Source organism: Lemur catta, chromosome 2, assembly GCF_020740605.2.
Source record: "Lemur catta isolate mLemCat1 chromosome 2, mLemCat1.pri, whole genome shotgun sequence".
Taxonomy (NCBI): Eukaryota; Metazoa; Chordata; class Mammalia; order Primates; family Lemuridae; genus Lemur; species Lemur catta.
In genome coordinates, this window is record NC_059129.1 from 60,143,843 (window position 1) to 60,160,013 (window position 16,171).

The following is a 16,171-nucleotide window of genomic DNA, read 5'->3' on the forward strand; positions in this document are numbered from 1 at the left end:
ACCTACTGCACATCCTCCTGTATACTTTAAAACATCTCTGGATTACCTGTGTCAACCTAAATAACAAACAGAGAGAGTCTCTCTAAATGAAATTTATCTGGGAATACAGCATTGCAATGGCAATACACATGCCATAGTACACTATACGTGTATTCAGGGAGGTAAAAAAAGACAAAGGGTTTTAAAGGGGAAAATGGAGAGGATTACCTAATTGTTTTGAAATAATTATCCTTTGCTATCAAGATAAATAACAAGTGTGATGCCAGCAATTTTCATGTAAAGCCTTTGTGCCAGGTTGTGGTTTTTATAGTCTTTTGTGACAGTTTTTATCAGACATTTAAACCAAGCACTTATCTCTATTTCCTTAATTCTAATTGATTGAATCATCAGATTGCTGATAGCTTACTATTTTAACCTTCAAAAATGGCAATTTCAGATGTTAACCTTATAAAATAGGGGCAACATCAGCCTAGCAGCCTTGTTCACCTCAAAGAATAACTGAGGTAGTCTCATAAGACTCTATTATTACACAGCCTTGTGAAGAAATGAAAGATCCTGTTATAATAATTCTGCCATCCTATGACAGGTACCCCAAAGTGATTTTATTCCTTGGAAGGCCCTGAAATCATCCTGTTCTTGGGGACCCTTGGAGTTGCCCTGGGTCTGGGACAGTCTCACTCATCCTATTTATCATCTACCCACCTGCCTACCTACCTGATATACTTTGAGAGGCCCTGGGAAGTCCTTTCAGCCTTAACCCTTCACCTGTCCACTCAGACATGGCTAAAATTGCTTGAACAAAAATCAAGAGCTTCAAATCTCGGTTTAAGAGAAGAGGGAAACAATCGGCTTAAATTAAATTCAGCCTTAGCTGTAAGTGACCAGTGTCAGAGACTCTATTCTAACGGCAGGTTTTCTTATCAGGAAGGATGACTGAGAGCTTGAAACAACTTCTTCAGGGCTTCTGAAGGGGCAGAGAGTGCCCAGCATGATACCAATAAGTTAGACAAATGCCCACGATTACACAGTAAGGTTGCTGTGTTCTGATGGTGAGAGGCACATTTAGGGATTCACCAACACAAGCATTAAGAAATTATAAAACATCAAAGTTCCATATGAAATAATGTATGAAAATTAGGAAATACTAATGGAAGAACATGAAAACAAAAACAGAACACTCCAATCAACTTTTCTTAAACTGCAACTTTATTCGGAGCAGGAGAATTTTCCTTACATAAAGTTAACGTTTTTAAACAACTTAGGACAAACTATTCAAAAAGCAACATTTTATTTCAGAAGGGTCTTGCTTAAGTGGTTTTCTGTCCTCCTATCTTATCATTATGAATATCTGCTTTATAAATAAATATATCATCAGTTACTCCATTGTAATCCAATCAGGTGACTAAACTGCTATCTGTGTTGAGATATCTGAGATCAGAAAGACTTTGTTCAGGTCATTTTAAATTCACATTAGCACAGTGTCTGTAAGAACCTGATAATACAGATTAATGTGATATTTGCCTCCAGTTTGTCTTCTTAATGGTTTCCATGAGAAGGTCCTCACAATAAATTATATGAAAGTACAGTACATTTGGTTGGAAACTGCAAAAATAATTCTAAAAAGAAACCACATACATTAAACAAACACATTGCAACAGTATGCTTAAAATGACATAATTAGTATGTCAAACATTTTCTTATAAACATATTGCTTTTGGTCACACACTGAGTTGAGATGGAGCGCCTAAATTCCCTTTTCCCCTCTCCTAAATGGCACAAAACAATGGCTTGATGGTAGGGAAAAGCTACTTCATGAGAAAACATGGTGCCCATTAACTCCGACAGTACCTGTATTTGCACTTTTTAACAAAAAAATTCTTATCTTATGTTGCCTTGATTGTATTCAATGTTTGATAACTCCAGAAGATGACACAGAGTCACTTTATTAGATGTATATAGTCCTCTAAAGCAAGAAATGTGTCTAAAAAATTGTTTGAAAATCAATTTTCTTCCTTCATAAATCCTATCATACATGAGCTGGATGAGGGCTTGGTAATTAATGGAATTTTATAAAATGAACAATCGTGCCCAGAGTAGCTTTTACGCAAATGCAGTTGTCCTGCTGTGCTTGCCCTGGCTGAGGCACACCAGGGTCACTGAACCTTTGGGCATGGAATGAGAACCAACCCTGTACCATTTCCTGATGCCCCAAAAAGCTTTCTGCCTGTAAATGAAGTATGGTCATGGATAGATAACAGTTACACTTATCATTCCGGTTGGTGTCTTATGTTACATTTTGTAATTCTATAATAACAATTCTATAATTTTATTTTCATTTAAAAAATAGTCACCATTCCCTTCAATAGTACATAGCTTGTACACACAATTTGTCCTTTACCCATTCCAGGAGGGAAAAGTACTTCATAGGATTTTGCTAGTTCTTTAGAATTTAGGCTGTTTTTTTCAGTCTTTCTAGTTTTCTCAACTACACATCAGCTACTTGATTTTCATATGAATAAACATGTTTGGCTTCCCAGGGGAAGTTGTTTTCTGGTAAACAAAGGAAAGAGTAAAAGGAAGAAGAAAGTAAAGTATTTTCTTAAGTTGAGCCCTAGGAAAGTATTAGAAAAACAGTTTTACAATGTGTAATAACCAGGTAACTAGCTTTTTCATTAGAAAAAATGTAATGACCTTAACATAAGCTAGAGTACCAAGAATATGATATTAAATGATGTATTTGCTTTTCTAAGGGATATTTACAATTTAAAACCAGCTTTCTGGCAAGGTTAAAGATTAATTTACTTTTTATATATAATACACAAAAGGAAAATAAATAGTAACCTCATAGTAAAGGACTCATCTCTGAAAACACATTTTCTGCTGCTTTAGGTAATGAATTGAGAATATAATACAGAATTGAATTCAGCCTCAAGTTGTGCTTGCATACATATTTTCTGAAGCTTTGCCGCCAGCTTGGTAACAGGAAAATATGACCTATCAAATCCACATCCATCCTGTGCTTATCTCACGCCCCGAGGGATCATAGTGCTTGGTCAAGTATATATTTGAGTCAGAATCTCCAAAACATACATTACTCCCTGATTTTAGGTTAGGACCCCTTGGAAACCACAGTAATTTATTCAGGCTACAACATATTATTAATACAAGCAATCATTTACCAACTTATTAAATTGAACCATGTGAAAGTGCCTATATCCATTTAACCCACCACTTTAACCTACAAAAATGATCATTTCATAAGGTTCAACTTGCTGCCTCCTGGAACCTGGAACCAAGAGGGAGTACTTTGAGCTCTGGGAGAATGAGTCAATACACTGTTGAGATCACACTGTGTTCACGGATGGTGACCTTCCCGGTAGGGGCAAAAGTGTCATACAGAGATGGATGAGAGTGGACCTTTTTTCTTTTTCAGTCTCCAAACTAGCTTTGTCATTTTCAAAATTGCTGTAAACATTCCTCTCAATGGAACAGCCTCTGTCCAACAAATAGAGTTCTCACTCTTGAAAGAAGCTACACCAGGGTTAGGAGTTCAAATGTGGCATGCTACGGACACTAACATCAGGCAACCGTGGCTTCCTATGTAAGTGGAATCTCTGCCATAACTCTTCTCTGCTCCCCAAATTGTCCTGAGAATTTGGCTGGGACAGAAGGTTAGTCACTGGCTGTTCTAGCCAGGCCTGAGAAACTGAACTGAATATAAAATTCCATTTCAGTTATTATAATCGAAAACCTTCTGTTGCTTGGTTTTTTGGTCATGTGTCTTGGCGGGCATAGAAGTTTCATTGACTGTGTTAACTTTTATGTTGAGAACTGTTGAGAACCTTTTGATGTGAAAGTCTCTCCTTTTATGGGTACTTACACAATTTGATTTCAAAAATGGGAGAAAATAGAATGTGGTGGCATAGCATGATTAAGTTTGGTTTCATTTGATATCTACAACCACATTTAAGGGTGTGGTAAAAATTTCAAAAAATATTTGCTTAGAGTTCTTTCGTCTGGGGAGCAAAAATAAAACAAAGTTACATAATAGTACTTTTAGAACACCACAGTGGTATCAAAAAAATCAAACCTTTGACATGATATTAAGAAAAGTAGAGGATCACTGTTCTAACATCAGTCCAAGAAAGCCTGAAGGACGTACCTAATGAGCCACATTTAAAATTTAACCACTTTACAAATATCCACACACGGAGTAAATAACTCTCTGTATCGCACAGCCTTCAATTGCACCCTTGTTGCAATACTGCATTAATATTATTACATTTTTCAAAATCTGTATAAAATATTATCTGGAACCCCAAAGGAAAATCAATTAATCTTTAAAAAGTCCATTACAAAGTTGACTGTATAAAATGCTAAAACATAACCCATATATACAAAATGCGGTTGCTTAAGAAAATAATGGGACCCAGTTTTAGAATAAAATAATTTTATACAAAAAAAGGGTATTGCATTCAAAACAATATTTAAAAAAAAACTTTAAAAAAAATATTGAAATGTCTTAGTTCAGAAGAATAACTATAAAGCATTGGTTTGCTTTTATACCCTCTGCACATTTCTTGCAGGTAAAACACCAGTGGGCTGCGGGAAAGTGTCCTGCAGCTCCCTGTGAAGGGCTTCATTGCCAAGATGTCACTCATCGCCGAGACACGTACTTGGAAGCCCAGTCTGTCCGGCCGTGCACTGGCTGGGCGGCTGAAGGCCGTGGTATCAACCCAGGAGTGCTTCTAGGCTGGGTGTGGAAGAAAGGTCGCCCGGGATGAGGTCTCATGGCCTTCAGGGAAGAATAACCTGCAATGACAGAAGAAGGCTGGCCTAAATGACATGGGACCCATGCGAGCAAAGTGCAAATAAATGCATGCTGGTGACAAAAATGTCAGAAAATGAGTCTTCCCAATTGCAGTTAAGGACAACCCCATTTTATAGTTGTCAGGCCAAAAATATTGGTATCATTCTTGACTCCTCTCTCTTTTTCATATCCCACTTACAATTCGTCAGCACCTCCTGCTGGCTCTGTCTTCCAAATGTACTACTCAGGATCTGGCAACTTTTTACCAACTCAATTATTACCACCCTGGGCCCAAGCCAGCATCATTTGTTGCCTGGATAATTGCAACAGCCCCCTAATTGGTTTCCCTGCTTCCTACCTTGCTCCTGCTTCAGTCTCACGACAACCAGCAGCTTAAGGGAACCTGTGAGGATGGCTCTCAGATCACCACACTTCTCTACTCAGCCCTGCTCCAGGGGCTGCCACGTTGCTCAGAGTCAATGACAACACGCTTACAGTGGCCTGCTGCAAGTCCTCATGCCATCAGGCCTCTTGTCACCCCTGACCTCATCTTGCTATGCCCCCTCATGCCACTACTGTCCTCTGGCCTCCTTGCTACTCCTTGCATTTGCCATGCCTGTTCTGTCTCAAAGCCCAGGCACATAAGAATCCCATGTCTGGAATAGTGCCACTCATATTGCATGCTTACTCAGTGACATCCTTCAGGGCTTTACTCAACAATTCTTTTGCGGTGAGCTCTTCTCTGGCTACCCTATTTGAAATTGTGATCTGCACCCCGTGCTCCAACTGCCCCAACCCTACTTCCTGCCTGCTTTATCTTTCTCCTTAGCGCTATCAGTAAGCAACTGATACTACATGCTATATAGTACTTATTTGGTTCATTTATTTTCTGCAGAGTGCAAGTTCCCCGAAGGTAGGGAGTTCTGTCTCATTCGTTGGTGGACTCCAGGCCTACAACATGCCTGGCACGAAGCAGCTGTGTTGTTCAATAACTATTTGTTGAATCAATTCATGAATAATCTGAAATAGAACTTACCAGGGGAAGGATTTGGAATAGGTGCCAGGTGTACCCTCTGCATAGCAGAACCAATTTCTTTTTTCAGAAAGGAAGGGATATAGTTTCCAGTCAGTCCACTAGAACTTGTAGAGCCGGAACCAACTGATTTGCAAAAGCAAAAGCTCATTACTACAAAGACATGTACACAGGACACCAACAGTGTTAAAGGATAGCAGTGCAGAACAATAAAGAATTAAGTTTTTACTTTTAGGGGGAAAAAAAAGAATTATGATAGAAACAGTGAATTCTGAGCAGAGCATTCCACCATGCCACACCGTCAGAAAGATCAGGAAGGGCAAACACAGTGCTGCTCCTATAGACAGCAACCAAAATAGAAGGTTGTGTATTTGTTAATGTAAAAAAGAGGGAAATTTGAAATTTTTCTTTATTTTTTGTAAAAGTAGCTTTAGCCTGTTCTGACATTTGCTTTTTTCACTCCACAATATAGAACAGTTATCCTACCATGTCAGTCAGTATATGCAAATCCTAGAGTATAGCTAAACCATAATTCATTTAACCATTGCTTATTGATCAATGCACAAGTTATCTTAAATTATTTAGCTATTCCAAATAATTATACAGTAAATATTCTTGTCCATAATCAGGAAAATCTAACCATTATTTTAAAATATTAAATATATTCACTTTTTATGTCATTTCCCTTTGAGAGTGCTTTAAGGGCAGAGACTGTATGCTACTCATCTTTGCATTCAGAGACATTAATAGAATGCCTTGCATATAGCGGGTAATCAGTTAATGATGAGTGAATGAACACCTATAATGCTTACAGGTACACATGGATAATGAAGAATGCTATTATTGTCCATTATACAAATAGAAGTTCAACCATTAGGAAAAGGTGGTAAGTGATAGAGTTACTCTGTCTTCACACCACAGAGCATTCTGGGCAGCTGCTGCAGGCAGAGTGGGAACCATGGTCTGGAATGCATGTGTGAGGAGTTGTGTTGGTCAGCTGGGGTGCATTTTGTACTTTAGTGAATGAAGAAATATGGGAAAAGAATTTAAATGAGTAAGTCACAAAAGGGAAAAAAGTATAGTCAATAAACACAAGAAAAGATAATGAACCTCATTAGTAAACAGGACATGCAAGTTTAAATCACAGTAAGATACCATTTCACACACATCAGATTAGCACAAATTTTAGTCTTGACAGTACCAAGTGGCATCAAGGATGTAGTACAACTCCCACACCCTGCCGGAGAGCAATTTGGCAATATCTGTAAAGTTGAAGATGGCACACCCTTTAACCCAAAATGTTTACTTCTAGTTAATACACTCAGAGAAACCCTTACATGTGTGCACAAGACAGTATGTACAATAATGCTCATTTCAGCACCCTAATAGCAAAAGTTGCAAACAACTTATGTGTTTGTCAAGAAGAGAAGGAATAAATAAATTACGGTCTAGTATAAATAATAAATTATAGCATTGTATAGTTATATATTATATATGTTATATAATATATGATATATATGTATACTTGCTACACACATATTTATTACAATGAGTGAACTGGCAATCTAGGATTATGTTCATATAAATTTCAAAACATGTAAAACCACACTATGAATTTCATACACATTTTTAAAAAGTGCATGCTGGAACTGGAGACCATTATCCTAAGTGAAGCATCTCAGGAATGGAAAAACAAACACCACATGTTCTCACTAATAATTGGCAGCTAATTGATTGGTACACATGGGCACAAAGAGATGTAAAGATCATTGGAATAATTTAAAAAAATTAAAAAAAAAGGTCATTGGAAATCAAGAAGAGGAGGGGGGAGGGGTAAAAACTTATCTATCGGGCACGATGAACACTAAACACTATTCAGCTGTTGAGCACACTAAAATCCTGACTTAAGCATTACAAAAGGTATCCATGTAACAAAAACATTTGCATCCCCTCAATATTTTGAAATTAAGAAACATAAAAGTGCATGGGAATGATCACCACTCAAATCATACTGAAGTGGAAGGTGGGGGGAAGGAAGAGAGAGAGAGGGAAAGGCCTAGACACTGGGCTTCATGAGTATTTGCAAAGTTTGACGTCTTATGCTGGGTGGTGGGTACGTGAGTATTAATATATTATTGCTTTCTTTTTTGTTTCCTTAAAATAAACAAACAGCTAATGGATGAAGGCAGAAAGAAGCAGAGCCCAGATGTTCACCCAGCAATGTGGGAGGGGAAACAGCACACAGCAGGTGCTGCCTGTGTGGGTGAAAATGACGTGGAACAAGGCAGATGCAGCCAGGGCCTCAGACATCAGGCCTGGTAGGAGTCTGCGAAGTTGTGTTTGCTTTTCCCTTGAGCCAGGGATGACTAGACTCTCCGGCCACTCTTGCGAGCAGATCCCCTTGGGAACTGGCTGGGTCCCCGGGGCCTGCTGCCGAGAGAGGAGGGCAGGGCTGGAACAGACGCCTGGGCTTTCACACCACAAAGGCACTCGTGCTGCCACAGCTCGTCCCCTGGCTCTCGGTACTCACCTTGCCCTGTCCAGGGGATTTGCTTTTTGTGTGTCAGGAGCTAAAAACCATTACTCACCTGAATTTATTTTGCTGATTACTGATACTGTCCCTGAAGATTTTCCAGACAAACCAGAACTAGACCATGGATTAGGTGGAGTAAAGTCCTTGCCTGAGTTCGAGAGTATTCCATTTCTTATATTTATTCCTAACAGAGAAGAAATGATTTTAAGATGCAAAATACATATTTAATCTTGCACCAGACTAGAAATGAATGCAGAATCTAATTTGTCAAAAACTATGGTGCAATAACCAAAGCAAAAACTGATGGTGATGACGTCAACTGACAGATGGCAGAGGAAAGATGCTGTCTCACCTGTGGTTGCCTGAGAGAGGCCTCTAGCGCTTCTACCAACAGATCTGTCCCAAGTCTTGACCCTCGGGTGCTGTCCTGGGCTTCAGTGCTCCTGGACATTCTAACCTTCCCCCTTCACGAGCCACTTGCCTTCAGTCACCCTTACAGCTTCTTCCCCACCCGTCCCCCAGCCCTGCAGCCTTCCGTTCCTTTTCGGCGTCTTCTGTCCCCTGAGGTTCCATCTTCTCACCTGACCTGGACCATTGCTGCTACCACGTGCTGATGACTCTGGTTGGGACCAACAACCCTCACTGACGCTGCGCCCTCACATCCAAGGCCTCCCAGACCATGGCCTCGACCTCCACCACCTTGACCTCAAGGCAGACCACTGGCCCCCTAGACTGCTCGTGTTCCCACAGGCACTGCAACTATTTTTCAGAACTGAAAGTTTGAATTCCTCTTTTATCCTTCTCCTTCTTCCCCTAGAGACGAAGCGAAATAACTCTCCAATCCACTCGCTGCTCCTTACTGCCTGGGGTTGCTGTAGTTTGTGTCCTCTCTCCTCTCACACCTGGATCACTCTATACCTGTCATCTGCTCGCTCTTCTTCCAGGTCATCCTGGGAACTGTCAAGCCACGCTTCTAAGACCACAGTGTCAATCCTGATGGAGACTGACGGCGTTTAGAAGCCGTATTCCCAACCAGAGGGCGAGGAATTTCATGCAGCAGGAGGGCCTGACATTCCCAGCCCCGTCCCTCCCTTCTGACCACACCCCGAGCCCTGCCACCACTCTCCTCACCTGGACGACAGCTACAGCCTGCTGGCCCCTCACCTACTCTGCACACAAATGTAGATAAAACCACATCACTCCCCCAATTAAAACCCTTCATGGGCCAGGTGTGGTGGCTCATGGTTGTAATCCTAGCACTCTGGCAGGCCAAGGCGGGAGGATCGCTCGAGGTCAGGAGTTCGAGACCAGCCTGAGCAAGAGTGAGACCCCATCTCTACTAAAAGTAGAAAGAAATGATTTGGACAGCTAAAATATATATATACAAAAAAAAAAAAAAAATTAGCCGGGCATGGTGGCGCATGCCTATAGTCCCAGCTACTCAGGAGGCTGAGGCAGGAGGATTGCTTAAGCCCAGGAGTTTGAGGTTGCTGTGAGCTAGGCTGACACCATGGCACTCTAGCCTGGGCAACAGAACGAGACTCTGTCTCCAAAAAAAAAAAAAAAAAAAAAAAAAAAAACCCTTTGTGAACTTCCCACTGCTCATGAAATAAAATCCAAATTTCTCACAAGCTCCCCAAAGCTGCCTCGTACTATATACTATATCACCTCTTCTCTTACTACGTTACTATGCTCTGGCCACACTGGCCTCTGCTGCTCCTCTCATAGTCTGAGCCCTTTCCTGCCCCTGGGCCTTTGCACTTGCTGTTTCCTCTGCCTGGTGTGCTTTTTTCTCGGTTCTCTGCACATTTGGTTCCTCCTCATTCTTTGGGGCCCAGCTGAGTCGCTTCCTCAGAAAGGCCTTTCCTGATGACCCTATCACCATCTGTGATTACTGCTGATCTCTTTGTTGGAGTCTCTCTGCCACCACTGGCTACCAGCTGTGTGGGGCGGGGATGTGTCTGCAGGGCTGCTGTAGAAAGCCACCATGTAGCCTACAACATGAAGGGGCTCCCTGGCATTGTGCAATCCAGTGGCCCTACTTGGTTGTTTTGTTTGCCACAGAATTCCCAGTGCTTTGCACACAGTAGATACTTAAACACATATTTATTGACAAATGAATTTGTGAATGAATGATTGGCTAATGCCATAAGCTTGGAATATGGAGAATACAGAGAAAGGCTTGGGTACCCACCAAACTACAGTGCTGACACTTAGTACTACCCGGATGGTGTGACTAAGCTGCTACCCTGCCTTCCTGGCTGGCAACGGCTCCGAACCCTGGACTGGCAGAGGGGCGTCCGACATGCTGCCTCACTCTTACCACTTCCTCCCTCCCTGGAGGCTGGATCCAGTTTCTTAGACCAAATTTCTTATCTTAGGGGACTACAAAAGATAAAAATGTAAGGCCTGGGCTTCAGCAAATATTTCTATGATGTTCCCACCAGTTCTGAAGAAAAGCCCCCAAGGACTTGCCTTCTAAAACAGAATCTTTGTGAATATGTGATTCCAAGGACAAGATTTCTTACCAATAATCAACATAAAGGCAAGTCACGTGTATATTACCAGGCAAGTATCGGGAGTGCTTCAAGTAGTGCTGCTTGGCTGCGGACCTCAGGGTTGGCGTGTCCCGCCGCTGATGTGAAGTCTGGGTCGGGGCGCTATTTCCTGTGCCCACGGGCTCAGAGGGCTTCAGGTCCAAAACGCTCTCAAATCTGAATCAAGAGAACGTGGCTCAGGTCAGCACGACGGGGACAGGGGACCATCAGATAGGTACAGACGATCTCACGAATCCCATATCCAGTCTGTTCACAGATACAAGCAGCGCACTTGCCTGCAGAGAGTGTCATCGCTCTGTCTCTTCTTGTTTTTCAGGTCAATCCTGGTGAGGGATGGACTGAAATCAAAGTCCTCCAGGTCAGCCCAATCCTCAGAATCCTTTGATGACCTGGAAATTAGACCCCACCTTCTCCTGCTCTTTGGCTTGATCTCACCATTTTTGTGCTCTAGGCCAGTGAGGATCTTCTGTGTATATAAGAGGGGAGGAAAAAGCAGGACTTGTCATTAATAAAGCTCATCCATGAGTAACCCTCATTCTGAATTTCCCGTGTTATGAGAAGGAGGATTCTAGAGCACGATGTTCCCCAATATGCACTGCTTATCTGGAAAGGCAATTGTGGAAGACACATTCCCAGACCTTCGGCCTCACCTACCCTGCACACATTACATTGATTGTCATCCATTCAGGACACTAAGTTGTATAAAATAAGGATTTAAAAAAAGAAATTTAAGATCCTTCTCACATACTAGGAAGATGGCTGGATTCTCATTCAGGCCTCATCCCTTAACGAGTTAACACGATTTCCACTGTTACAAACAGAGATGTAAGAAATCCTGGCTCAGATGTCAGCCAGCCTGCTCTTTTACAGAAAACAATGCAAATAATGCCTTCTTTGCCTTCTTAGTAGACCTGGATACTATCTCTCAACTAGAGAATTAGCTACAGCAGAAAACTTGTAAACACACACCACTTCCAAACCATCCTTGCAACCTCTGGCAATCTCACGTCCTTCCTGCTAGTTGGGAGCCAGTACTCAGCAAATATGAGTTGACAGGAAAAGTGCTACTTTTGCATAAAGTTGTTAGAAAGTCAGACTCTTCAGACAGCATTACAAAGCTAATGAAGGCTAGACTCCCTTGTCAGGTGATCATTTTACTGAATCCAACACTCATGGTTTCCTTTTGAAAACCAGGGCAAGAGGAGAAGAAAGGTCTGGGCTCAGATAATAGCCCAGCGTTAATGACATTCATATAAATAACGCTCTACAAATATGAGTGTGGCACTTTGTTATTTTCAACGCATCTTCACAGGTATCACGGCCTTTGATCCTCATGAATGACCCTGTCTGGTAGGCAAGATATGCATTATGATCTTCATTTTACAGATGAGGAAACTGAGTCCGCAGGGATTCAGAATAACAATGACTAACATTTATCGAGTTCTAACTAGGTGTGCTAGGTACTAGTCGTATCAGGTAGGTGCTATTATAATCCTTATTTTATAGATGTGAAAATGAGGAGCAGAGAGAGCAGGGGGTGTGCCCAGGGCATCGAGCTGTCCCACAGCAGAGCTGAGGTTTGAGACCCTGGCGACCCGGCTGCAGAGTCCAGCTCTCGACCACCTCCCCACTGCAGCTCCCCAGGGGCTGCACCGTCCGTAAAGAGGCAGAGCCAGAACCTGAATTGAGATCTTTAGTTCCAGAGCCAAAGGTCTTTTCACAATTCCATGCTGTTGCAAAGATAAATCTGACATAATTAGACCTCACATATTGAGAAGGAAAATGTTTCACCCAGGAAGTGGGGTCGGAAGAGGAACACGCCAGACACAAAGCTCACTGGTGAGCCCTGGATGCTCACCGGCTGAGGGTTCTTGTTGTGGACGGACGGGAAAAGCAGCGGGCTGGGCTTGTCCTCCTGGGGCTGGCTCGGGGGATCTGTCCTGGAGGCCTCTGCTTTGTAGGGGCACAGGAGATGCTGAGGGGGCTGGCTGGTTTGATGCTGTCGTGCAGAAATCCGCAGGTGTGGCTTGGGCGGGGGCTGGGCAGGAGGGGCTGGCTTAATATGAGGAGGTGGGCCTGCCTTTTCCAGGACATCTCTGTGTGTTTTTCCTGGATCCTGAAGGCTCTGTGTGGTGCTACCCAGTGGGTGGCCAACCTGGAAGTAAGGATATCGAAGCGCCTGAAATGACAAAGATGGCTTTAGGAGAAAAGTCCAGTCAGGAAAGTTAATATCACCGTGATCACTGGGCTATATTTCATGTCACTGTTTTACTACAGTTTCTTAGTCCAACCCACCTATAAAAACAGCATCCTGAATTTGCAACACCCCTTGCAATTTTCCTTAACTAAGATACCATAAAATACATGCTCTGGTTGCAACACTTTAAATTACCTGGATAAAGTATCCAGTTACAATGCTGCTACCTACGCTACTTCTGGAAAGCATTGTGGCTCAACACAGATCCTGGTTTTGTAGTTCATGTGCTACGTGTCTTAAATATATCTGACCCTTCTAAACCTATTTCCTCATTCCATAGAGAGAGAAAAAGCTAATATAAAATTGAAAGGGCCAAACATGATCCTGGAGGACTCTGAAGAATCAACTACAAAATGAGCAGGTACATTTTTACCCCAGAAGTGCCAACGGTGTAATACACAGTATAGTTAAGCTTCCCTATCAAGACCAACTTACAACTAAACCCTGTCAGTTGTTCTGGATAATCAAGTTTTCTAAATCTTAAAGTTTGGGAGTTTATAATTCTTTCTGAAAGATTCCCTTGTCTTTTTGAATGAAAGGCATTGAACATAATTTTTCTTAGTGAGTCTGGAAGATGGTTATAAACTTCTGTAATGATTATAGGTAAGTATAGACACAGGGGCAAATAACGTGGAAATTCCAGACTCTGGCATCTAACTTGAAAGCCTTCTCTGTAGGCATTGTAATTCTCAACTGATTTTGGGGGTATTTTTAACTTTTCTGATACTATTCTTTTTTGAGACAGAGTCTCGCTTTGTTGCCTGGGCTAGAGTGAGTGCCGTGGTGTCAGCCTAGCTCACAGCAACCTCAAACTCCTGGGCTTAAGCAATCCTACTGCCTCAGCCGCCTGAGTAGCTGGGACTACAGACATGCGCCACCATGCCTGGCTAATTTTTTTTCTGTATATATTTTAGTTGGCCAAATAATTTCTTTCTATTTTTTTAGTAGAGACGGGGTCTTGCTCTTGCTCAGGCTGGTCTCGAACTCCTGACCTTGAGCGATCCACCCGCCTCGGCCTCCCAGAGTGCTAGGATTACAGGTGTGAGCCACCGTGCCTGGCCGATACTATTCTTAAAAGCACATATTCCTGTCTTAGTTCCATGTTACAGAATCTTTTCCTTTTCATCTCTTGCATGTATCATTTAAAAAACTGGGTTTATCAAAATGCCTCCTCTCTGCCCTGAAACCATCTGTGAATCTCACTGCCAGAAGTGCACTTTGAGAGTTTTCCAAACCTCTTGAGCTTTCCAGAGCTTTATGGCACTAAACCATGGCTCCTTCTTCTCTGAGCCTTTGGAAAACTGCTTTTCTAAACTCCTTAATTATTCCTCCAACTATCATCTCTCCAGCTATCACAAATTCTTTATCACATTGATGCTTCCTTAAGCTATCCCCATCACTTTTGCTCTGCCAAATCTTCTCTGATTAGAATTGGCCATTTATTTGCTCCTCTGAGCAATGTAATTGTCAATGAGACAAGTTGAGAAGGGGCCAGACATAAAACTAATGCAAGAGGAGGTTTGCAGGAGGCACATGAGCGTAAGAGCCCATAGCATTACTGCTTTGTGACTTTCGTAAACAAATGGTCAAGGTTCCTTCTCTTTCAGGTGCATTTCATAATGTAAGTCAAAGTGGCCTGGGGGAGGGTGGATTGAGAAAGTAGGAGGCATGATGTTAACAGACCTGACTTTACACTTCAGGTGAGTTGGTTGAATTGTAGTTGGTTATACTATATTTACTAGTTACTGGAGGATTGATTAGGGCAAATCGCTTAAGCTTTCTGAGATTCAATTTTCTCACAGAAGTGAAAACAATGATGCCTATCTCATGGAGTCTTCATTGGGTTAAAAATCACATAAAATGTACTAAGGCATTTGCAAACTGTAAAGTGCCATAAAATGCTAATTGCAGTTATTATCCTAGCTGTATCTCATCTGTTGATCTCTCTATGTCAGAGGTAAAATGAGTGAGTGGAACTTTACAAGGTAGGAAGTTGCCTTTTAATAAGTACTGGCTTAAAAACAAAATACTACATAATTTTAATTCATAGACAATATATTTGAAAACATTCTCCAAAGACAGATAGAAACATCTGTTCATTTTCATTTTCATGTATATGGTGATGTATCATGTGAATTATATGCTGATTTTCAAAGCAACTACATTAAACCTTAACTACTTTAACTATACGCAGTATGTTTCAAACTATTTTAAGTTCTTATACCTTATATAGTACACCATCAGTGGTACTGAATACTATTTCTCACCCGCAATACTGAAATAAAATATTTCCCATGCAGTTGATACAAATTATTCAGAGTTAGATGTGAACCTCATAAGAAATGCATCAAACAGAAGAAAATGGAAGAAAACCTGACTAGCTGTTGGTCGTTTCTTGGGATCCCACTGCAGCATGTCCCTCAGGAGCTGAATGGCTTCACTGCTAGCGTTGGGAATCAAGGTCTTTAAGTTATTGGGTACGCACTGGGGCCAGCGGAAGTTCATAGCACTTGACAGTTGGTAGCCTTCAGGCCAGTCGGTCTGCAAGAAGGAAATGATAGAAAATCTTGCTCAGCCAACTGCTGTGACATGATTCTGACATGTGTGCCCCAAATGGAAAGGCGACCACACAGGTACCCCACCTGCATGCACTGCCGTGGCACTGAGTGTGCCGAGACCCACGGCCGTGTCCATGAAGAGACTAAGAAGGACAGGAAATCTGCAGAACAGTGGAAAAGACGCTGGATTTGTCCGCAGCTTATTTTATAATCTTTACATAAGCTAGTCTATCTCCTGAGATTTTGGGATTGAACCAAATTAGTATTTCTACAGCTGTGTTCCATGAGACAGAGGTTTTGAAAACTGCTAATGAAATATTTTGGGGTTGGGGGGAGACAAAATAAAACACCTTGTTCCTGGTCAAATAAATTTGTGAAACCCTGCATATTACTATACTTCCAGCTTTACTCAAAGCATATGT

The 16,171-nt window shown here is 41.8% G+C and overlaps 1 protein-coding gene across 2 annotated transcripts in view; it reads right to left on the reverse strand.

Moving 5' to 3' along the window:
* Positions 1-1,183: 1,183 nt before the first annotated feature.
* Positions 1,184-16,171, reverse strand: part of CILK1 (ciliogenesis associated kinase 1) — a 57,451-nt gene continuing 42,463 nt past the window's right edge. The window contains exons 8-14 of one of the 2 annotated variants that reach the window (XM_045543755.1): positions 15,565-15,732; positions 12,793-13,113; positions 11,210-11,400; positions 10,942-11,090; positions 8,432-8,560; positions 5,847-5,969; positions 1,184-4,812 (exon numbers count right to left, since the gene is read on the reverse strand). In XM_045543755.1, the coding sequence (XP_045399711.1) occupies positions 4,658-4,812; positions 5,847-5,969; positions 8,432-8,560; positions 10,942-11,090; positions 11,210-11,400; positions 12,793-13,113; positions 15,565-15,732 (1,236 nt within the window). In that variant the 3' untranslated portion in view covers positions 1,184-4,657. The remainder of the gene's footprint in view (positions 4,813-5,846; positions 5,970-8,431; positions 8,561-10,941; positions 11,091-11,209; positions 11,401-12,792; positions 13,114-15,564; positions 15,733-16,171) is intronic. The other variant, XM_045543754.1, reaches the window with a different exon arrangement.